Source organism: Pristiophorus japonicus, chromosome 11, assembly GCF_044704955.1.
Source record: "Pristiophorus japonicus isolate sPriJap1 chromosome 11, sPriJap1.hap1, whole genome shotgun sequence".
Lineage (NCBI taxonomy): Eukaryota > Metazoa > Chordata > Chondrichthyes > Pristiophoridae > Pristiophorus > Pristiophorus japonicus.
Window position 1 is genome coordinate 178,654,143 of NC_091987.1, and position 23,353 is coordinate 178,677,495.

The 23,353-nt window shown below is 43.6% G+C and overlaps 1 protein-coding gene across 4 annotated transcripts in view; it reads left to right on the plus strand.

Annotated features, from left to right (window-relative positions):
- Window positions 1-23,353, plus strand: part of cdon (cell adhesion associated, oncogene regulated) — a 200,475-nt gene that overhangs the window by 124,910 nt on the left and 52,212 nt on the right. For 3 of the 4 annotated variants that reach the window (XM_070894317.1, XM_070894314.1, XM_070894315.1), the window contains exons 2-8: window positions 686-823; window positions 6,735-7,010; window positions 10,265-10,411; window positions 13,000-13,143; window positions 15,333-15,620; window positions 16,798-17,067; window positions 19,203-19,556. In XM_070894317.1, the coding sequence (XP_070750418.1) occupies window positions 748-823; window positions 6,735-7,010; window positions 10,265-10,411; window positions 13,000-13,143; window positions 15,333-15,620; window positions 16,798-17,067; window positions 19,203-19,556 (1,555 nt within the window). In that variant the 5' untranslated portion in view covers window positions 686-747. The remainder of the gene's footprint in view (window positions 1-685; window positions 824-6,734; window positions 7,011-10,264; window positions 10,412-12,999; window positions 13,144-15,332; window positions 15,621-16,797; window positions 17,068-19,202; window positions 19,557-23,353) is intronic. The other variant, XM_070894316.1, reaches the window with a different exon arrangement.

The following is a 23,353-nucleotide window of genomic DNA, read 5'->3' on the forward strand; positions in this document are numbered from 1 at the left end:
AGCTGGGCTGTGTTGCTTCACATTCGAGCCTGGAAGCTTTTCTTTCTCTTACTCCGTCTCTGCCGCTCTGTGTGTGTTGATTGTGTTGGATTGCTTTAGGGGTCCCTAGGATTTTATGATAAAGGGGAGAAAAAAAATAGATTTATTATGGTTACAAGCATCCTATTCAACAGCTCAACCTCCACTTACAACTTCAGTCTTGTAGACTTGCCTGTTTGTCCAGTCTCTTGTAGCTCAGTTGAAACATTAATATTTAAGGGCATGTTTCTAAATGCTGAACCTGATTCATGATTGCATGTGAACTATCTTTTTCCTGTTTCTTTGAGTCTTATTTTTGTAGTATTGGGCTAAAGTTGTTGCAGTTACATTTTCTTCAATGGTGCTTGAGACCCTTGTTGCTCCAGGATATCTAGTCTCTGTTCTCTGTTTTACAGTGGTCTCAAAAGGTGCAGGTTGTACCAGCATGTACCCGAGCAGGAGTCCGTACATCTAGGGAAAGAGGGAGAGAAAAGTAAACTCGACACATTCCTATCATCCAGTGTTGCTTTTTGATGTGTGCTGTAGCATTTGAGATGTAATTGAAGCATCAGAATTGGGCCTCGTCTGTAGTGGGCGTTACATGGAGCAAACTTCTTCCCTGCAAGTGGGCTTTCTTTTACAGTTAACATCTCTTTATCTCTCGCAGATCGTGCTGGCCACCCTGTCTTGCTGCGGAACTCTTCATCCTTGCTTCCCTGTCACAGTGCAATGGATCCAGAGACGGGGCTTCTGCAATCGGTGTTCTGTGTGTGGCTGACAGTCCTTCTCTCCTGTATCAGGGCAGGTAAGCCATGCTGCCGAATGTGTGACGTGCTTAATTTGAATAATTTTTTGAAGTGTCAAGGTGCAAGACTGAGCACATTCCCACTAGGCATTGGTCCACACTGACCGAATAAAAGGCAAGCCTGAGATGAATAAAAATGCTATTAAAGTTCATCCTTATTGTGCTAACTCTTCTATTATAATAACTTTTATTTATATAGTGCCTTTAACGTAGTAAAACATCCCAAGGTGCTTCACAACAATATTAACATCCAACTATAATTTGAACAATCCAATATTGTGGCCTCTACTCCCCTATCTAGCAAATGTATTCCTTGTTAAAATTATTAACCATCAACTGGTATAAACTAGTATTAAGTCGGTATATATTACACTAGTATTAAATTTGTCAAACTTTGTTTTTAAGGGCTTACTATTTGCAGAGCTTACTGTTTGCAGTATTAGTGTTCAAATGTTTAATGGGTTCATTTGATCGTTCTATTTAAATGGAGCATTACCTGTTTGTTTATACATTGCCCTGAACTCTGGCAATGTCACATAGGCAACATAGTCCTATTGGCACTTGTATTTCTTATTCACAGAAAATGCTGGAAAGACAAGTTATGATATTTTGCATATCTTTTTTTTCATCATTCTGATGGTATCTTGGCCTTTATTGCAAAGGGGATGGAGTATAAAAGCAGGGCAATCTTACTACAGCTATATAAGGTATTGGTGAGGCTACACCTGGAATACTGCGTGCAGTTTTGGTTTCCATATTTACGAAAGGATATACTTGCTTTGGAGGCAGTTTAGAGAAGGTTCACTCGGTTGATTCTGGGGATGAGGGGGTTGACTTATGAGGAAAGGTTGAGTAGGTTGGGCCTCTACTCATTGGAATTCAGAAGAATGAGAGGTGATCTTATCGAAGCATATAAGATTATGAGGGGACTTGACAAGATGGATGCAGAGAGGATGTTTCCACTGATGGGGGAGACTAGAACTTGGGGGCATAATCTTAGAATAAGGGGCCGCCCATTTAAAGCTGAGATGAGGAAAAATTTCTTCTAAGGGTTGTAAATCAGTGGAATTTGCTGCCTCAGAGAGCTGTGGAAGCTGGGACATTGAATAAATTTAAGACAGAAATAGACAGTTTCTTAAACAATAAGGGGTTATGGGGAGCGGGTGGGGAAGTGCAGCTGAGTCCATGATCGGATCAGCCATGATCTTATTGAATGACAGAGCAGGCTCGAGGGGCCATATGGCCTACTTCTGTTTCTATTTCTTATGTTCTAATGAATAATTATGAACCCACAATGTTAAAACCTGTATTTTTACTGGTTTGTCCTGTTAAGTTTTGTTGGCCTGGAGGTTTGGAACACCAAGATCTGTTAATTTTTATATTGGGAACAGGGAATAAACTTCTCCATGTGACTCTTAAAGGCAATTCCTAGCTTCTTGTGTGGTACCGGTCAGATCAGGAAGGATCCAGGTTGAATCCCATGTCTGCATTAGCTGATCTCTGTTCAAGTTGGAATGGGCACTAGAAGTGGCCTCCAGGCTGGAGATGTTAATTATGTTATATTTATGATGGTTTTTCTGTAGATACTGGATTCTTTTCCCTTCAATCTGTTTCAGCGAATTCACTGACACACGAACACTTTTAATCTTAGCAACATAAGACCTTTATTAGAGATTCTCCGGCTGGGACCTGTTAAGATAAAGGGAACACTCTCGATTCGAGCCTGTCCACCTTTCTCCTGACAAGTCTCGTAACAGTACAAAAGCTCAACACTTATACATTGTTACAGCAGAACACATTTGAGTGACACTCAGTTTATACAATCATTGGTCGATTTCCCCCATAGCATACCCAATTGCAGGCTAACAACTCTCCAAATAGGGCGGGTTCCAGGGATGTGTTTATTGTTTCGATTTTCATAGCATTTCCTTATTTCATGGCTGGATATAGCAGCCCCTCGTCTGACTCATGTCTAACTTTTGCTTTTTTGCGTAACTCGTGTTTGACCACAACTCTGAGTAACCCCTTTTTGTGCTGACATTGTAGTTATCACAGCTTGACATCTTTGGTCAGCCATTTACCCATGATTCCCTATCTCCATCCTTTTGCTACCTTCTCTAGCCATCTACCACTTTCGCAATCCTTTTTCACATTCTCGTTCCCCCCTTTTATCATTCCATGATAACCCTGGTGATTATTCCAGGAGTATCGCATTCAGCCGTTCGCATTCTTGTTTCTCATACTCTTCTTGATTCTCGAGTAAATCTTTAGTCTGTTGAACCAGATTCCGGGAGCCCGTGACTGTAAGAGTTTGCTCCAATTTTGCCATCATTACTTTACAACAGACATTAAAGCAACCAATAATCAGACAACAGGTAACTATTATCATAACGAGAATAACTGCTCCATGCATTAAATAAGATCCCCAGGATCCTCCAAATAACCAATCCAACCAACTATTTCCTTTCTCTGGGTATAACCCCTTTTGGGGCATGGGACAGTGAGTGGTCCTATAGTTCCTACTGCAAAGAGGACCGGGAGGGTCGGTGTTGCTGTCTTGAAGGTGCCATTGAGGAGGAACACGAATCCTTCCTCAGCTCTATAACACTTTACGTCGGTGTTGCTAACACTCGTGAACTGCTTATACCACCAATTGCTAGGTTCCCTTGAATTTGAGCCTGATCCTACCAATTGGTAAGCATCAAACGGGTATGCCCATGTTTCTGAGCTGACATGAGTTCCGTTACACTGACCGCAGATAACTTGCCTTCCTGCGGTCACGTTCAGGCATCTTTGCTCGTTATAGGTACAGGTAAACTGGCCCTTACGCACTCGACAGTGCTGACGGGCACACTGCGTCTGCACACAGGTGGCGTTCCTGGGGACCAGGGCATATACACAACCCCACCCTTGTCCTGAGAAGCAAAGCGGGTAGCTTGCAATGTCCGAGCATACCGCTCCGTTCTTTCCCTGGGATCCCCTGCACTCAGGATTCATGGAGTCTATTAATTCCACACATCTTCCCGGTATATCCTTTCTATATTCGCCCGTTTGTCCCTCACAGGGTGCGTCCGAGGTATCCGCCGTATATAAGTCGTGGGGAGTCCACAGGGGTGGCCACGAACAGGGCCTCTACTGATTGGGCTAGTGGGTAACACACAGTTCGATTACCATGCAATCGGGTATGGGTCTGATAAAATAAGTTATCCTGTAGCCCTTCTAGTTCTGCTAGGATAGCACAATTGTACCTGCTAGCTTACACATGTTTAAATAATTTTAGACGATATTATACATTAGTTAACAATAAGATAAGGATAGCTCAGAAAACAGCTAAGTCTGCTTGTTCCTTTCTCCTGCCGTGTTCTTGGTGTTTTTCTTCCTGCCCCAAGGATGTGGTTTATTCAGCTATGGAGGAGAGGAAGTCTGGAACAGAAACAAGAGTTAGGACGACCAGTGAGAGGTTCATTATGAAGTAATAAGTTTAGAGTGGTGCAGGTGAACCCAGGCATTTCTCCCTTCAACCTTAGCTGCGGTGGGGGTAGTGAGTAACACCTGAAAGTGCCCCTCCCATCGTGGCTCTAGTCCCTTTCGAATCCATTTCTTAATCAGGACATACTTCCCTGGTGCCACGAGGGACGATTCGGGTAAAACTGGGAGGTCGAGGTGAGCCTCTTGAACCTGGTTGTGAGCTAGTCACAGAGCCTGAGTCAGAGAAAGAACATAGGTGGTCATCAGTCGAGCTGGGATACCATATCCAGGAATAATTTCCCTCATTAACACCGTAACAACAGTTTGAGCCTTATTGTCCAGGGTAGGGTAGGCTTCAATCCATCTGCTAAACACATCTTCTATTACTAACACATATTTGTAACACTGAACTTTTTGCAACTTAATGTAGTCCAACTGCAAGGTCTCAAAGGGACCTTCTGGTAGGGGCGTCTTACCCCAATCACAGGGGACTCCCTTCCCTGGATTATGCTGTTGGCAAACAAGGCAGCGACTACTGATGTTCTGGGCTAGCATCTGGAGTCTAGGGTGCCACCAAGTGGCCAAAAGCGTGTCACTTGTTGTCCTTGCTCCACAATGAGTAGCAAAATGCATACATTCAATAACCCATAGAGCCAACTCGTCAGACATGCAAGTCTGTTCCGTGGGAGTGGTCCAGTGTTTAGAAACATTGTCATAAGTACATCCATAATCTTTCCACAACAGTTTATCTTTTTCAGGAGCGTCCTCCTGTGCTTTAATGACATCTTGGATGGTTGGCATTTGTTTTTCCGAGGCTAACTTATCCTTGGCAGGATTTTTAGTTTGACTCATCATTCTAGGCACCACCATTTGTTGTCCACAAGAGGCCTGTTTAGCGCCTCTGTCAGCACGGCGGTTTCCTATATCGACCGGAGAGTTTCTGGTAGTGTGGGAAGTGCACTTAACAATAGCAATACGTTTAGGGCGCGTGAGGGCTTGCAACAAATCAGATACTAGTTGCTTATGGGATATCTCATTCCCCTGTGAGGTTAGGAATCCCCTGTTTTTCCATAATTGTCTGAAATCATGGGCTACCCTAAAGGCATACCTAGAGTCGGTATAGATATTGACTTTGAGGTCTTTGGCCAAGATACAGGCTCGGGTGAGGGCGAATAGTTCAGCTTGTTGGGCAGAATAGGCAGTTTCAAAGGCGGCAGATTCCAAGACCTGATTCTCCTGGTTTACTATGGCGTATCCTGAGATTCGTGTACCTTCTGGATTAATAGAAGAACTTCCGTCAACATACATAATACAGTCTGGGTCTTCCATTGGTACATCAACTAAATCTTCCCTGACCGACGAGGCCTCCTGAATTAAAGATAAACAATCACGACTGGGTTCTTCCTCATCTTGGGGTGGCTCAGTAAGAAAACAGGCTGGATTAATGGCAGTACGGTGCCGAAAGGTCAGTTTAGGATTATTCAGTAGGTAGATCTCATATCTGCTTTGCCTGGCCATGGTAATGTGTTGAGTCTGCAGTTGGCCCAGGAGAGCAGCTACGGAGTGAGAGGTGTACACAACAATATCCTGCTGGAGGGTAATGTTGGCAGCGGATTGAAGGCTATTGTAGATGGTGGTTAATATTTGAGTATATACAGGGTGCCCCAAGGCAACGGGGTCTATTTTGGAAGAGTAGTTGGCAACAGGCCTATGCTTATCCCCGTGTTTCTAAGTTAAGACAGCAGTAGCACAGTCTTTCAGGATGGTACAATACAGTTGAAGGGGCTGGTCATAGAGGGGCCGGCCCAAAGCACCAAATGTAGATACTGGATTCTTTTCCCTTCAATCTGTTTCAGCGAATTCACTGACACACGAACACTTTTAGTCTTAGCAACATAAGACCTTTATTAGAGATTCTCCGTCCGGGACCTGTTAAGATAAAGGGAACACACTCGATTCGAGCCTGTCCACCTTTCTCCTGACAAGTCTCGTAACAGTACAAAAGCTCAACACTTATACATTGTTACAGCAGAACACATTTGAGTGACACTCAGTTTATACAATCATTGGTCGATTTCCCCCATAGCATACCCAATTGCAGGCTAACAACTCTCCAAATAGGGCGGGCTCCAGGGATGTGTTTATTGTTTCGATTTTCATAGCATTTCCCTATTTCATGGCTGGATATAGCAGCCCCTCGTCTGACTCATGTCTAACTTTTGCTTTTTCGCGTAACATTTACCCACGATTCCCTATCTCCATCCTTTTGCTACCTTCTCTAGCCATCTACCACTTTCGCAATCCTTTTTCACATTCTCATTTCTAGTCCCCATCTCATGCAATTGATGATCAATCCCATTTAAGAGGGGCCATTGTTTCAGTAAGAGTGATGATATCAGAAGATGGGGCATTTCCTAACCAGTCTCTCATTCTTCTTCCACAGACCTGGCTCCTCACTTCTCAGCAGAGCCTCGCTCCACGATACAGAAATTAGGCGGACGGGTTCAGCTTCGCTGTGCTGCAGAGCCCACCTGGGCACTCATTACGTGGCACTTCAATGGACAGAAATTAGCAGACAGTGGACAGAATGGAATAGAGATCCGATCTGGGTCATTGACTATCTCAAATCTACAGATGTCCCATGTTGGGAGGTACCAGTGCGTGGCAAGCAGTTCTATCGGTGCAATAGTGAGCAGTCCTTCTTCCATTACCATTGCAAGTGAGTATCTTTTGGGAAATGGGAGGCATTCCACTCCAGCCTGTCTGTCTGTCGGATGAGCTGTAGTTTATGGGAACCCTCGGATCTATTGATATTCTGTGAGAACTTGATCCTTTTGACCAGTTGAATGTACCAACATTCAATACCCAGGTAGTAGTAGGGTAGTCATTTGAGCCACCCTTCTCTGCATGCCACTTTCCTGCCTTGGCTGGACTGTCCAGTGCCAAGTTACTCGCATGTACCTTATTGTGGCTGTAGAAATGGTAGCAGAGCAATGTTTTTCAGAACTGAAGTAAAAGCCATTGTTGTCGATCACTCTGTTGCAAAGAAAATTATGTCCCATTTTCTCAAGCTTTCCTTTTTAAAAAAAAAAGTGGCAGATGCCAAGCTTGGCCTCATGACCCATGGGCAAGGGAGGAGAAATTCAGCCAGAGTTCCTGCTCCTGATCATTGGTGGAAAGTGCATTTGTGGACATCGGGCAAGGACAGGGCTTGTCTGTGATGCCTCCTTTGCTGGAGTAGCTTGCTGACACCTGCTATCCAAGGTCATTCATGAAGAATTAACAGTGGCTGTGATACAGAAGAACTGTCAGCACCCGTGGAAACGGACCCCAGCATGAGTCAATGTGTTAGCAGAGGAGAGGAGAAATCTGGAGCAGTAATCCAACAGTTAATTAGGACGAGACCGGTTTGTTAGGTCAAATGAGATTATTCCAGTTCTTGTATTGCACTCTCCCAGTATGGAGCTTTGCCTACTAGGTACACAGCAGGAAGTTATGGTGTGCAGCTGACTATTTTTCATCAATTATTTATCTTGTGCTCTTTATCCCCCTCTTTACAACCAAAGACCCTGGTGCTTCATGTACGTTTCTCAATAATCAAAAATCTTTTATTTTAGGTTTTATTTTGCCCATCCTCTAATGTCTATCTATGACCACTCAAATTGTAGGTGCATGAGAGCATGCTTGGAGTTGACACTTTTTTTTTTATAGTCTCCCCCCCCCCCCCGGCCCGTTGTCTCTGGTCACCCTCTTTCTCCAAAAGGCGGCACAGCTGAGATTGGTGCTTGAAAGCAGCATATTCTGAATGGGCAGTAACTTTGTGTGTGTGTGCCCTCAGCAAATAATTGTGGAATGAAGGGAAGAAAAAAAGAAAGATGCTGAATTTCAGCAAACTTGATAGCCGTCCTCTCCAAGGGCATTAATGAGACATTCCATCCTTTGAGCAGCCCTGGTCCGGACTTGGAGAGAGAAATCAATGGGAACACTTATAATTATAAAAATAGAGCTGACTACTGGAAGGAAGCTGATGTAGGGGGAAGTGACCCAGGGAATGACCTGTTGAGCACTGAAGCAAGCATTCCCTATCCAATACAGGAAGGGCGAGTGTGACTCTGTGTATATTTGCAATCCATATTCCTGTCCAAAAATGATTGCTGTATATGCTTAATAACCTGCAATTTTATTTTAATTTAAATTTCTCTGCCCCCCCACCCCCCTCCAAATCAAGGAATCTGCTTTCCCGAAAGAGCTTCACAGCCATATAAAATCTGTAATGGAGTCTTAATTCCCCTGACTGTTTTGTAACCAGACCACACAGGCAGGCTGCATAACAGGGGCCTACAGTAGATGCAAGCTTCTCCTCTCGTCCGCCCCCAAGAAAGAGAAAATCGGAGGGGAGGGGACGCAAGCTATGCCTCAATTTGGCTAGAAGGCTGCGTTTTCAGAGTCCCGTGAGCAGGTCACATCCTGGAACAGGTGGAAAGTCCAAAGAAGTGGAAAGAAAATGAAAAAAACTGTCTTTACACGCTCTGCCTCCACCTCCCCCCAAGCAGTGAGAAAACAAAACCACAGACCTGATTTAATCGGTGCGTTAAATATTTCCCAATTCTCAGTTTTATTTTCCAGTTTCTCCTTTTCCCCGCCCCATCACTCCCCAAGGCACGGACTTGCTAGGGATCTATGGCGGAGATCTCTGGGAGCTCATTCAAGCAGCCATTTTTCTCGAGTCAGTCTAGATAGTGTGTGTCAGCTGGCTACTCGGTAGTGGAGCTTCGAGCCTAACCTTGTTTCACTTGGCATTCACGTACATGCGTACTTTGTAGCGGTGAGGGAGAGCAAAGGAGTTCACTCAATCACAATCCAGAGCATTAGGCTTTGGCCAATTCTCACCTCCGTAGCCCATTTGTGCTAAAGTCAATTAGCATTCCCTTAGCTGAGATCAGTAAATTGTGTACAGGCTGGGAACAAATTAGACCATGTGGTTCAGTGCCACACCGAGCAGTTCATTTACTGCTAACGTTTTTGTGATTAAATATAGGGGGTAACTCTCTGATCTGACGCTCCTAGTGGGGAGTGGCACTTGCATAGACCACATCAGGAAATCACCGGCGCACATCAAAGCTAGTCATCCCTATAGCCAAAATAAAATGAAAACATACAGTGCTTGATACAATGATGTCAGCGCGGCAAAATTGCGCTCTCATGTCTGAGTCTTGCATCACAGATCAGCAGATGGTGATACACATTTACATATTTAATAATATCATTCCGCATAACAGGTTGTGTAGTCAGAAGCAAAGAAAATGACAGGTGCTGTGAATTTGAACCTAACCATTGTCAGAAGATTAGAAAGATTAAAGGGTAGATCTTTTGATTTTCACTCCTGGCAGCTGAGGCTCCTTTATTGGGAGCACAAGTGGAAAATTTTTCCTTGAAGCAACTTTTATGAGCTAAAAGTTCTGTTTCTGCAGTCGTGGCGCATAATGGGAACATATGCAATTGCAACCCATGATTTTCAGTCTATTTAAAATTAATGCATGAAAATTATGAGCCGTTTGTGTTGTGTGCTGCCAGAGTGGAAACACAAGTGGAATTTTTAACCCCTATATTACACTCCTGCTTATTCAAGTCTGGAAAGTTTATTTTGCTATTGCTCACGAACTGTGTATATGGATCCAGTGGCATTTTTGGAGAACATTTCTCTCCATTTGCTGTTTGTGAAACAGTTAGCATGAGTGTAAACTGACATGGTAGTACACACTCCAGTAACCCTGACTGAGTTTGAACTTCTGCATTCCTGGAACAGAGTGCCAGGTTGCCACATTATCCCAGAGAGAGAGAGTGCCAAGAGGAAGGAAGCTGCTGTCTGAAATATCAGTGCTGCTGTACTGTGCCAGTTTTCTATTGCAAAGCCCGTCACAGTAAATAATCATTTCCAAAGCTGATTTATAGTTCTTTCCTCTGTCTTTGCAGGTGTAAGTGATTTCCAGGCGCCCATCCAGCGAGTAGTTACAGTAGATGAAGGAAGCACAGGTGTCATAGAATGTCATTTACCTGACAGTAAACCCACAGCACTAATCCGTTACCGAGTAAGGGGCAAATGGCTTGAGCAATCTACAGGTAAGTGTGTCTCAGCCTTAGGGAAAGTATGTGAAAAATATACTACCTTTCAGTCTAGCCCAGTAACTTTTTAATAACCTGCATTTGAGGCATTATGGGCAGTTGCTAGTGGCCATCATCTGTCCCATCAAACACTCCCAGGGCAGGTACAGCACAGTATAGAAACAGATTAAAGCTCCCTTTACACTCTCCCATCCTTCATACAGCACAGATTAGATACAGAGGCCAGGATTTTCCGGGGCCTATGTCAGCATACGTGGTTGCAAGTGCCCCGCAAGTTTTAGGTTATGCATGCATTGCACATACGCGAAAACCCGGAACTTGCGATCTGTCAAGTTTCAGTTTGCAGATCCTCTGCATCCCCAGGAAATGGGCATTCGCTGGCGGAGAGTTGGGCTACTGCCCAGCAAATACCCGTGAAACTCATGCCTGGTAAAAGCTAGCATAAGAGTTTAAATAAAAATTAAAATAATTTGGGGTTTAATTAAACATAAACTAAAAAATTAGTTGCAGGTTATTTTAGCCCCTTTAAAACATTTAAATTTATTTTTCAAAATACATTTTTGTTAAATGTTTAATTTCATTGCCCCTCTAATTGGTTGGGCCGTCCCACATGATCCCAGAGCTGCTTGCGAACCGCATGCATCCCGGGATACGTGGGCCTTTACTCCTACGTATGCGTAGAGGCCCAGGAGCACGAGTCTACGAACCTCTGGGACCATCGGTTAGATTTGTACTTTTCTTGGGGTTCAGAAGCATTCTCCTGCGGAAAGCCTCTGACTGCAAATTCAGGCCCAATATTTTCTACTGCTCCAACAACATGAAGTGCGCCCTCTATTGCACCAGTGTGATATTTCTCTTTCTCATCCATCCATCATTGTGACCACTCTGAGACTGAGAGTGTGTGCCAGTCATAGGCAATTTTGTGGTCTGGACACGTTGCCACTTTGAGTTGGGTTGAAAATGTCGTAACTCTTTTCAGTAAGGACCGTCACAGCAGTCATTCATGGAGGACTTTCATCTCAGTAATCTGAGCGAAATTTAAAGCCAGGCCGGAGAGTTTAAAGATCAGTGCTGTAAGCTTTGACAGACCATGTGGAGTCATCTTTAAAAGGGCTGCACTATTATTTTTTTAATAGTATACTTTCCTCATTTTGTAGGTCATTCTGTGGTCACCATGCATCACCCTCGTCACCCAGGCCTGTGATGCTTAATAACTGTCTGCAAGTCAGAGTACAAGTGCTGCTGGGTGTGAGGGCCAAGCTCTGTCTGCCAATCTTCCTGCTTCCTACTCATCCATGGCTCTAGATTTGTAATACAGTGCACTCTGTATATGGGTTTTAAATATCCCCTTGTGTTGTACTGCTCAACATTGTAAAAGGGTTTTCACTGCGCCAAAATAAGACAGTGACATTTTACCAGACTATGAACAGTAGCTGTCTGGGACAGTATAGCTGCTGCATTTGCCTACATAAGTCACTCTCTTCACCCAGTCCTGTGATACTTAATAACAGTCTGCAAGTAAGTGTATAGATCAAAAGTAATTCACTAAAAAGCACTTTGCGACGTGTTGACATGACAAGGCGCTATATAAATTCAGGTGTTATTCATTTGTAATTCATTTACAAAACATTAAAAATGTTGTAAGCACTTCCTGCGTACAGAATCTTACACCTTGTGTTTTTGTCGCACTTTTATGTAAGATTTTTCCATTATAAATTCCTGTGTGCACATTTCTAATGACAGCTGCCAGGTAAGCTGGTGGCGCTGAAGCATCTCACTTTTGCGTCTCTCAGCTTTTCAACCTGTGCTGGATAGATATTCTTGTGCTCCAACTAACTCTACTTTTCTGCTTCCTAAATTGCTTTAAGTCTTACTCTTTCACTATAAATTATATAAAAATTAGGACAGAATATGGGACTTTTAAAATGGAGACTGAGTTATGTCGACAAGCCTTGCTCTAATCCTTGCCCTTTAACCCCACTTTTATCTGAAGTCTACACTTGCTCTTGGCTTCCTCGGTGCAACACCACTGGAAATCGACTAGTTTATTAATATATTAAATTTGTGGAACATGCATTTCATTGGAAACTGAAATCCTTGCATTACCTGTTACTTGTGTAGGGGGCGCTGTGATGAACCTTTTCAATGTTCAAGGTGTCCGTGTATATGCATCAACTGCTATTTTATAGTGAGGGTATATTTTGTGATTGGGTTCTTGCAAATTGCTAAATGCTTTCTGAAACTTTTTCATCCACCATTTTTTTCCCTCACTGACTGACTAAAATTTCCAATTTCTAAAGTGAGGGATTAAACAATGAAACTTAAAAAAATTACATATTTTACAATAACGTGATAAAAAGAAAATTCATTGGAAATATTTAAACGCCTTCATTAAACCCATCTTGGCTCTCCTAGAAGCTTGGGCTTGATATTTTGGCGCAGAGCAAGTCTGTGGGGAAACCAACTGAGTCACATGAATACAATGGGTCTGAGCTGGCATCCCTGTTCCCTGACCCGTTGCAGTTTCAGGAGCCCGTTAATCATGTTCCATCAATCCTTTTCCTTACCATGCTCTTGTTTTCCAGATAACTACCTGATCCTTCCCTCTGGAAACTTGCAAGTGCTCAACGTCACACAGCAGGACAAAGGAACCTACAAGTGTGCAGCGTACAATCCTGTCACGCACGAGATGAAAATGGAGCCTACAGGGCATAAGCTGCTGATTAGGCGTAAGTGTGCAGCCTAAATATATTTTCACAATGTACCTAGTCTCGGCCATTGCTGTTTCAGCCAATACAGTCGGCTAAAAGGATTGCTGTGCCCCTTGATCCTTGTAACACCCGATTAAGATTAAGGATATTGAACTGTTCAGTGTGGTAGGTGCTGTCACCATTGTGGGAGGGAATCTAGGGGGTGCAGTGGGTTAAGCACTGGCCTTTCACCTTTGGATTATGGATTTGAATGCAGCCAAGACTGCGATGAATATGTCTCTGCTTGCTACAAACTTCTACGTGTAATGACTTTGGAGCAGTTTTAATACACAGTACAAAACTGCCTGTAATTAAGCACTAAATGGGCAGTCTCATTCAAAGACCATAATGGCTGTAGTGCAAAATAAATGTCATGGTGCAATGGGCGATGCTATTATGTAGTTGGGAGTAAGGTACATTATTAAGTGGTGGGAGATTTTCTCTTTCTCGCCCATCTTCCCGCCCGCTTACCGCTCGCTCACTCTCTCTAACTTGCACTAAAGCTGACTTGAGAATGCTTGGTACTGATTGGCTGCAAAACCTGATTCAGTCTTCAACCCACAGCACTGACATCCCTCACCTTGATGAGAAAAACAGAAACGAAAGGCTGCAGTCACATGGCATTCCACACATTCCCAGTTTTCCCGCCTGTGCTCCTGGAGGCACTGACTCGTGCTGCAGTACAGTTTTGTACCTTCCAGTACATGTTTTAAGTATACAATCTTCACATGGGCTCACATCCTGATCCAGTCCACCCTGACACCCGCACATGCACTTTTCAACTCTAAATCGCAATAAGGAGTGAAATTATCCACCAGTGGGGGCACTAAGGCAAATTGTAGCACCTCTATTATTATCCTGCCTGAACTCAGCACAGACCAACAATTGAACTTGGGGTTTTCCTCATCTGTGTGGCATTTATTTTTTTTAAAGAGTTTTCCATCCATCACATGAGCTGACCCCTCTCTGATGTTTCCTGCAAGTTAACTGAGGTTTGTTGAATATTCATGTACCCTGACTCCAGTGCTACTCAGGCACATCCTTGCATGCTTTCGTTTGCCAGGGCTAGAACACTGAACACAAAGTTCTCTTTTCCCACAAGTGTGACTGTGATTCCATTTTATTTACCTGTAGATTTGTTCGGTTCTAAGCTCTTTACTCAGCTTGATATCCAAACATTTAATTATTTATAAATGAAATGAGATAAATGACAGAATCCACGTCCTCAATCACTTTTTAAACGGTGTTGAAATGTGTGCTTAAATTTAATGTTTAGATTAGGAGGCACCCACTGTTTCTCCACCCCTCCCCCACCCCCCCCCTCCCCCCAAAAAAACTGAGGCACCCACAACCCCTGAAACGAGCACTGTCCCATCCCTGTGTGCTGCATGACATCTGCTCTACCTCTCGGATGAAAATATGGACAAATTATAAGGGTGATGAAAAGTCAAACAGACGGAAGTTTTTTCTTCCTCAGAGTTAATCTCTAACCAGCTGTGTGTCTGAAAAGCTACTTAGAACTTGCCTGATGAAAGCAATTTTGGGAAATGAGGGCCTAAATCTTGTTTTTCTAACTCATCACTGTTTGTTGTTTTTTTAGCATGGTTACATCTCGCTGTATTATTCATCTAACAAATAAACAGGGATGTTATCTGATGGTGTCCTCAGTCGGATTTCTGAAAGGAGACTTCACTGTAAATCTGTAGTCTCCTAACGCGCATCTACCCTCAACTTGTACCAGAGACTTTCCATTAGTTTCTCTCTCTCATATTCCCTCAATTCCATTTTCTCGCTTACTACGTTCCTCTGCGCAATCTTTCACTTTCTATCCCAGTGTTGCCTTTGGCTTTCCTTTTCCACAGCATTCTTTCCCTTTTAGCCACCCATTCTTTCACTTTGCCTCATTCACACTCCAACACTTTGCTTTCCCTTGCTTATGCTCCTGATTTCTCTGTAGCCTTCCTTTGCTTGCACTCAGGGCTGTACAATGACTGATCAGCAGCAGTTGCTCATGTACATTCTTCTCTTTTGTATTGAGTGGTCATTCACTTTTTCTCTTTCTCTTTCTTTACATCGTCATTCGTTGAGCGTTTTACGCGCTACGTGGCCCAGATGTTTCAAGATGGTTGAACACTGCACAGTGTGATTGCTCCCATCTTTCCCCACAGGCTCTGCAACCAACACTGCGTACATCATCTACCCCACAACCCCACAGAATGTAACGGTGATTCAGCATAGTCCTTTGATCCTGGAATGCGTAGCAAGTGGAGTCCCAAACCCGCGTGTCCGATGGCTAAAAGATGGTCTGGACATGTCTGGGGACGACAGGCGGACACTCTTTCACAGTAACCTGGTTGTCGATCAAGCTGGAGCAATGGATGCTGGGAGCTACTTGTGTATCGCTGAAAATGGAGTGGGGGAACCAGTATCTGCAAACTACACTGTGACTGTTCATGGTGAGTGAGTTTCTTTATATATTTTTGTTTTCCTCTTTTCCAATTTCCCCTTCCCTCTGCTGATGGTGCTGGCTTATATTGGTGTATGGGTCCACTGGTGCCAGCTAACCCCTCCAATACCTCGCCTTAAGTAGGCATCCTTCATGTGTGAGCCCTGATGTTGAGTGTCACAAAGATATTTGGCATCACAGTTGTACTTGATCCTGTCCAGATCCAACATCCCCCCCCCACTTCCCCATACCAGCTGAGACCCTGCAAGGACAATCGGGAGCTGAAATCTGTCTGGTTTATATTCCCATAGGGGCATTGAGGTCCTCCGCTGACTGGCTTTGCACAGACTGCAGATTAAAGCTTCCTGCATGGCTCAGTACTAAACTCTGCAGGATTTGACCTGTTGAGCAACTGAATTCTTGATTTGTGCTCCTGGCACACAGCTCCCTGTTTGGTGCGCAGATTTGAAAAATTCACCCTCATTTTTACTTTTAAGGATAAGTGCAAAATGGTGACGCCAAATACAACAGTGAGCAGACTGACAAAAAAAACCTTTGTAGTTATCAGCTTAAGTCCTACACAGTAGTGAACGAGATGATTTCCCATTTAAATGTGATTTATTTAATTCCCTGGCTTGGTGGACATTGATGTATATGCCATGGGATCCTGATGGATCATCACAGGGATTCATTATAGCCTACAGAGTGTCAACAATGCAGACCACTTTATTTGTCTAATAAGCAAGGCAAGTAATTCTTGTGGTGCAACATCTCATGACAAATCACTGCGGGTAGTGCCGTTGGCTGTCTGAGTACTCAGCTTCTGCTTAAAAATTCTTGTAGTTGTTTGTAATCACCCGAGTTATATTTACCATCTGACGCACAAAGATAGAAATTACGATCACCTAAGTATAAAATAGCGCGGAGCATTTGAGTGTTAACTATATACAAGAATAGCACCAATTGTAATTTCTACCCTAGAGTGCAAAATGGGTGCACTGTCAGCATGGCAAGAGCACAGCATCAGGGGCTGAGCAGCCAGACTGTACAGGAACAGGCCAATCTGGAGAGTGTGGGTGGTGCAACAGAGAGAGACTCACTGAGATATTACAAATGCCCTGTCATTCTCAGCACTTCTGCTGGAAGAATTTACTTGAATGTAAAATAATTTTACTCTTTTTTTGCAGAACCTGCTACAATCATCAAAGGGCTGCGAGAGCTGACTCTGTCCATGGGATCCACAGCGCGTTTAACTTGCGATTCTCGTGGCAATCCGCGGCCCAACATCACCTGGTACCACAATGCGGCCACTGTCCAAGCCGGCCTTCGACACGTGATCTCCGGGAACAGACTGAAGATCATAGGACTCACTGCTGAGGATGCTGGGATGTATCAATGCATGGTGGAAAATGGGATTGGTTCTATGCAATCATCAGCTAGGCTCCTGGTCCAATCAGGTACACAACAGCTTAACACAAATGTTCCTTCCACCCTCTTTCACCCAGAAGTTAAGCTCATTATCAGTCTGAATTACATAATATATTTTAAAATAAGAATTTATATATAACAGTTCCACACATTAGACCAGCAACATATAAAAAGGATGTCCTGTACACCCCTGGGGTATCTGGCCAAGATTTGAATTGGTGGTGTCTTGAAACTTTACCACTGCTGCCCCAAGCTAGCTGACACTATCAACTTGTCAGTTTGGCTCAGATGATGGCTTTCATGTGGGTTAAATCCCAACTATGAACCTGAGAAAGGCAGATGTAGCCACGATTTGATGTCTCCCTCAAAAAGTGGCAACTCCAACAATGTAGCGTTCCCTTCGCATTATACTGTGGTATCTGCCGAGAAGAGGAGAAAGGAGTTCTCCCGATGTCCTGGCCAACATTCTTCCCTCAATCAACGAAGAAAACCGATTGTCTGGTTATTCATACATTTGTTGATTGTGGGGTGTTGCTATCTGCAAATTGACTGACATGATTGCCTACATTAAAACAGTGAATGCAATCTTGTTTTTTTTCTATCCTCTGGCACTGTTTCTACCTCCTACAAGACTCATTTTCAACACTTCCTTCTCGCCAACTGCTGCAATCTCCAAAAGTCTTTCTTTTAATGATGCGACTGCTGCCAACGAACCGGAAGTGGTAGCGTATGCACAGTTCCACTGTGTTTTTGTTTGTTGTTGCCAGACTTCCCAAAATGAGGATTAAAGAAGTGGATTTAAAAAAATCTTGTTCAGTTGTAGTTTTAAGTTATTCATTTTGTGAATTGGAGAATTTATTCAGTTATGAATCACTTGTTTGTGCACCAGATTGTGGTTGGCCAGAGTCGGCAGTCTCCAGATGAGGGATAGTTTGGCCCCGGCGTCGTCTATTTTGCTAACTGGTAGTTGGGTTTGTTAATAGTTCGCAAATTACTGTTCTGAGACTAGAAGCATTCGGAGATTCCTGTCAGTCATAGGGACAGTAGATTGGGAATCTCTAACATTAATGAAACTTTATTATGATGTTGTTCAGCACTTGTCAGATCCTCCGTCTGTTGTGGTGAACGGCGCAGCCTCCGGTTCGTTGGCAGCAGTCACTCCATTCTCTTAAAAGCCCTGGACGGTGTTAATTGCCCTACAACTACGCTCCCACTTCTCGCTCACTTTGTTTCCCTTTTTGCCGTTTGCTTGGCATCTGTGTTTTTGCTCCTGCTTTGTAAAATCTTTCCATCCTCATATACTTTGTTAATGAGAAAATAGAGCTCACTAATGGTTCTGCGATTGCATGCACTGCCTTGTACGATACTGAGTCACAGACGAGAAAGGTCCCAGGGTCAATTCCTGGTCTGCTGAGTTAGATAATCTCCACTGGAATTACGGTCGGGAGTGCTACAATTGGCCTTGGTGTCCATGAATTAGATGGGGGGGGGGGGGGAATTCACTGGGTTCCTGCTACTACAGGAAAGTGAGCCTCTGTGACCTTTAGAATTGGGCTTGCCGATGGTCTCCCTTCCCCTCCCACCATGGTCAAATTGCCCGTCACTGTCTTAGGCTGACACGTAAAGAATAGCCACTTTGGTGAGATACCACATCCATCAGTACCTCGACAAAAGGGATAAAGTTGTTAAAAGAAAATTACAAAGGGAACGCAGGGAGTCCGTTATGTGTCCAACTTCCAACTTGATATTATTGAAGAAAAGTGCAGTTAATGCATCGTCACTGACACTGCAAGACGTACGCGTGCTTTTTCTGAGATATGTAATATGGTTAAAATGCGCGAGGGAGTACCCAAAAGCTGCAGGCAAGGAGGAAAGAAGAGTGGCATTGGCAGTTTGTGGTCTGCAGGCAGCACTAGGATCAGAGGTAAGTGTAGCCAGTTAATGAGTCTATTCAGAATGCCAAATCGGGAAGAGAGATTTGGGGAGCACTAGGCATAAAGGAACAGCAATTTCTGTAGTGGAGTTATTTGTGTTAAATGGCAGGTCTTTTGGGGCTGAGCAGTAATTTCCCAAATGCAATCCCATTGTACTACCATATGAAATTTGTGTTCATTCAAAGATCATTTATTTCAGTGAGTGACTCCAGATTTATTCCTTTCTACAGACAGAGGCACAAAACCTGTGATTATCTCCCCTCCTACCAATTTGAGAGTGACTGAAGGAGAGTTTGTTACATTGACCTGCAATGCCACCGGCCAGCCGACACCAATCATTCGCTGGTTTGATCGTCACGGACTAATCACCAGCCACCCTTCCCACATTCTCCGGTCAAAATCTCGGAACTCTCAATCTTCTGGCGTGGGCAGCACAAGCTCCAATACCCCTCACCTCACCATGTCCAGGGCTGGATCGAGTTCTCTTTACATACGCACGGCTTCGCTGGAAAGTTCTGGGCAATATATCTGTGAGGCCTCCAACAAAATGGGTTCGGTACAAGCAGAGGCCTCTCTCTCAGTTGGTAAGCTTCATTTTCTCTCTGAACCCATTCTTCTTCTTCGGCGGTCCCTCGAATCGAGGATGACTTTCATGCTAAAAAACGGATGAGTTCGATGAGTTCACAGGTGTTTCAATGAAGGACCTAATATTCCAGGTCCCAAACTGTATATTGAAGAGTGGAAGATGTCCGTGTGTGGATTTTTTTTAACGTGGTGGCCGTTGCACACCAGCTACCACACGGGCTTGACAGAGCTAGGTCTTGGTCCAGTAGCAAGGGTTAACCAAGATGACTGGAGACCAGCTCTGCTGCACAGACTTAGGGTGCATACATATCGGTGCGGGCTGGCCCGTGCTGCCCCTGGGCCCTCGCCTCTTCTGGGCCCCGAACTCTCATCTCTCTTGGGCCCCGATCATGTCGCTCTGCAATTAGCGACCTGGACCTTGGTGACGTCCAATCCAGTCGCCCTTTTCACTGCCGTTATCTCCTGCACCAGTTCGTGCTGCTTCCTGGAGTGAACCCATACAGATCATGTGTTGACATACGTTGTAGTAATCATTTGAGGTGATGTCTCAAGCATTTGTCATGCCAAAGTTTCTTGACTTTTATTTTACCTACATGTTACCGGGAGAGTAGCTGACAGGTTGTGTAAGGAACTGACTGCAACATTCTTTAGAAAGATGTAGATTGCGATCAAGCAACAGATCGATGGCAGACAGGTCATTGGAGATGTGGGTGAATTGCTGAATGTATATGGCATTATTTTGCTTTGGCAATCGTGGTTTCTGTGGTGACAACTTTAGGCCTAATTGAGCTGGATTGTTGTTCAAACACTTGTTTCAAATCAGAAAACACATATATTTAAGGTATAATGAGGATTCATCTTCCTAAGTTAGTTGTAATTTTGGAGCTCTGCCCTCCCCTACTTTGTCCTGACATTACACCTCCATCTGAAAGTTAGAAACGTGCATCTTCCTGCCTCAACCTGTTATTTCTGCTCCTCGCGATGTATATCTTCCAATTGGCTCTAATCCTTAATGAGCTTGAGAATGACAGCTGAAATGTTGTCTCTAAGCCCGCAACCACTGGTGTCTTTGACGCTTCTGGTTTCCCTATCATCCAGACACTCTGCCTTCCCCATTTTCCCCTCCACCATACCGGAGTTATCTGTAGAGGGCTTTCATCCCTTCTCCTGACTGAATTGGATCCCAAGTCCTGGAGATAAACGGACAGTGATTCAGCCGTACACCAGTGTGGCACTGCACCACCCGGTCCACTTTGGTGTTGGTGAGCTCACTGCAGCAATCTTGACTCCGAGCATAAAACAATGGAGAGACTGTTTGCTGAGAAATTTCACTGTTGTAAACTGGTGAAAAATTGAGACACACTGTCTGGCTAATGACTAAAGCTGATCTATACAAAATAACATTGAATAACACTGCATTTATTCCAATTACGTGACCCTTTCACTAAAACAGCACCATGATTCCAAGGAAGCCTGTGGGCTGGGGTGTTCCACATCACTTAAACCCTTCACAGAGCAAATACATGTAAAGTGTATATTGTCATCATGGAGCTGTGGTAAATAGTAAAAAAAAATCTATACTTAATGAAAGGTGACACAATGGCATTGCTCACCACTAGCATGCTGTGTCACAATCTTTAATACTGGTCATGGGGAGGGTGTGTGTGTGTGTACCTGTACATTAACATGGCTCAGTTAGTAGCATAGTTTCTCTCCCTTGTAAACTGTACAAGTATCAGCAGTTCAGCTCATAATTTCGGCAGATTGGCATTCAAGTTCAGTACTGAAGGAGTGCTTTATTGTACAAACTGTTGTCTTTTGGATGAAACGTTTGCCTGTTGAAAGATCTCATGGCACTATTCAAAGAAGAGCTCGCCTGGTATCTTGGCCACTATATCTCCCTCAACCACTCCCAATAATTATCAGATTGTGATTGTAGTTTGAGGTGTTGCTAACGCAGAATGGCTACATACAATGGTCACTTCACTTGAGGTGTTTAATTCTGAAGTACTGTTGCAACAACACAAGGTGATAGATACATTTTGAACTTAAAAAAAAATACCCAGTGATGCAGTTATAATTTTGACCCCTCCAACCTTAGATTGTATCTGGAGAGCACATTTTGAGATGGGCAATACTACAACAAAGTACTGGTATCATTGGAAGCAATTTGAGATAATGAATCAGGAATGTCACATGAAGCACATCTCTCAATACAATCCATTGGTTTTTAGGTGTGATTTTTTAAATCTTTGAATATTAAACATTCCACATTGAGCAAATCACTAGCTGACTCGAGCCATGATATTAGATTGTACCTAGTCTTTACAGTAGAGTCTAATTGGTTTTCTTCCATGTCTCTGAGCAAGGCTGTAAAATCTGTCACATACGGGTTGTGGGATCAGAGCTTAAGCATCATGCTAAGCTGCTTGGGTTGGGATTTCCTGGGAAGAATGATATTGTATTACTCTGAACACATTGATGAAATTCAAGGATTCCTGCAAATCGACACATTTGTTCTAATTTTGCCAATTAATATGTTTGAAAGTAACAAACTTTGCTGTTTGAGTGTCTCAGTATGTTTCTTGTAAATACATTTCTGGCATTGAGACTGCAATTGATATCGGGAATTGCAGTTTTTAGAGAGACTCCCAGAACAGAGCAACATGACCTGAGGGGAGTGTACGTGTGGGTAGAAATGGTTGCGTGTGAGTGAAAATATGTGGGTCCGTATGCACATGCATGTTTGCAGATGGTTGCATGCATGTGTGTGAGGGTAGCAGCTGCTTGGAACTGCAATGCAAATAGTTTTTGCAACAACAAAAAATTCTAGTTAAAATACAATCTGCAGTTGTCTCCAGTTTCTTACATGTTAGTTAATAACATTAGGAGCAGGAGTAGGCCATTTGGCCCCTCGAGCCTGCTCCACCATTTAATAATATCATGGATGATCTGATCATGGATTCAGCTTCACTTCCCTGCCCGCTTCCCATAACCCTTTAATCCCCTATCGCTCAAAAATCTGTCCAGCCTTCACAGTGCTCTCGGGCAGAGAATTCCACAGATTTACAACCCTCAGAAGAAATTCCTCCTCATCTCAGTTTTAAATGGGCGGCCCCTTATTCTGAGACCGTCCCATAGTTTTAGTTTCCCCTGTGAGTGGAAATATCTTCTCTGCATTCACCTTGTCAAGCCCTCTCATTATCTTGTATGTTTCGTTAAGATCACCTCTCATTCTTCTGAATTCTGTGTGTAGGCTCAACCTATCTTCATGTCAACCAACCCCCTCATCTCCAGAATCAACCTAGTAAACCTCTGAACAGCCTCCAATGCAAGTATATCCTTCCTTAAATACGGAGACCAAAACTGTACGCAGTACTCCAGGTGTGGCCTCACCAATATCCTGTTGTAGCAGGACTTCTCTGCTTTTATACTCTATCCCCTTGCAATGAAGGCCAACATTTCATTTGCCTTCCTGATTACTTGCTGTACCTGCACACTAACTTTTTTTGTTTCAGGCACAAGGACTCCTAGGTCCCTCTGTACTGCAGCACTTTGAAATTTTTCTCCATTTAAATTAATATTTGTTTTTCTATTTTTTTCTGCCAAAATGGACAACCTCACATTTTCCCACATTGTACTCCATCTGCCTATTTTTTGCCCACTCACTTAGCCTGTCTACTATATCTCTTTGCAGATTTTTTGTGTCCTCCTCACAATTTGCTTTCCCACCCATCTTTGTATCATCAGCAAACTTGGCTACATTACACTCGGTCACTTCATCCAAGACATTAAT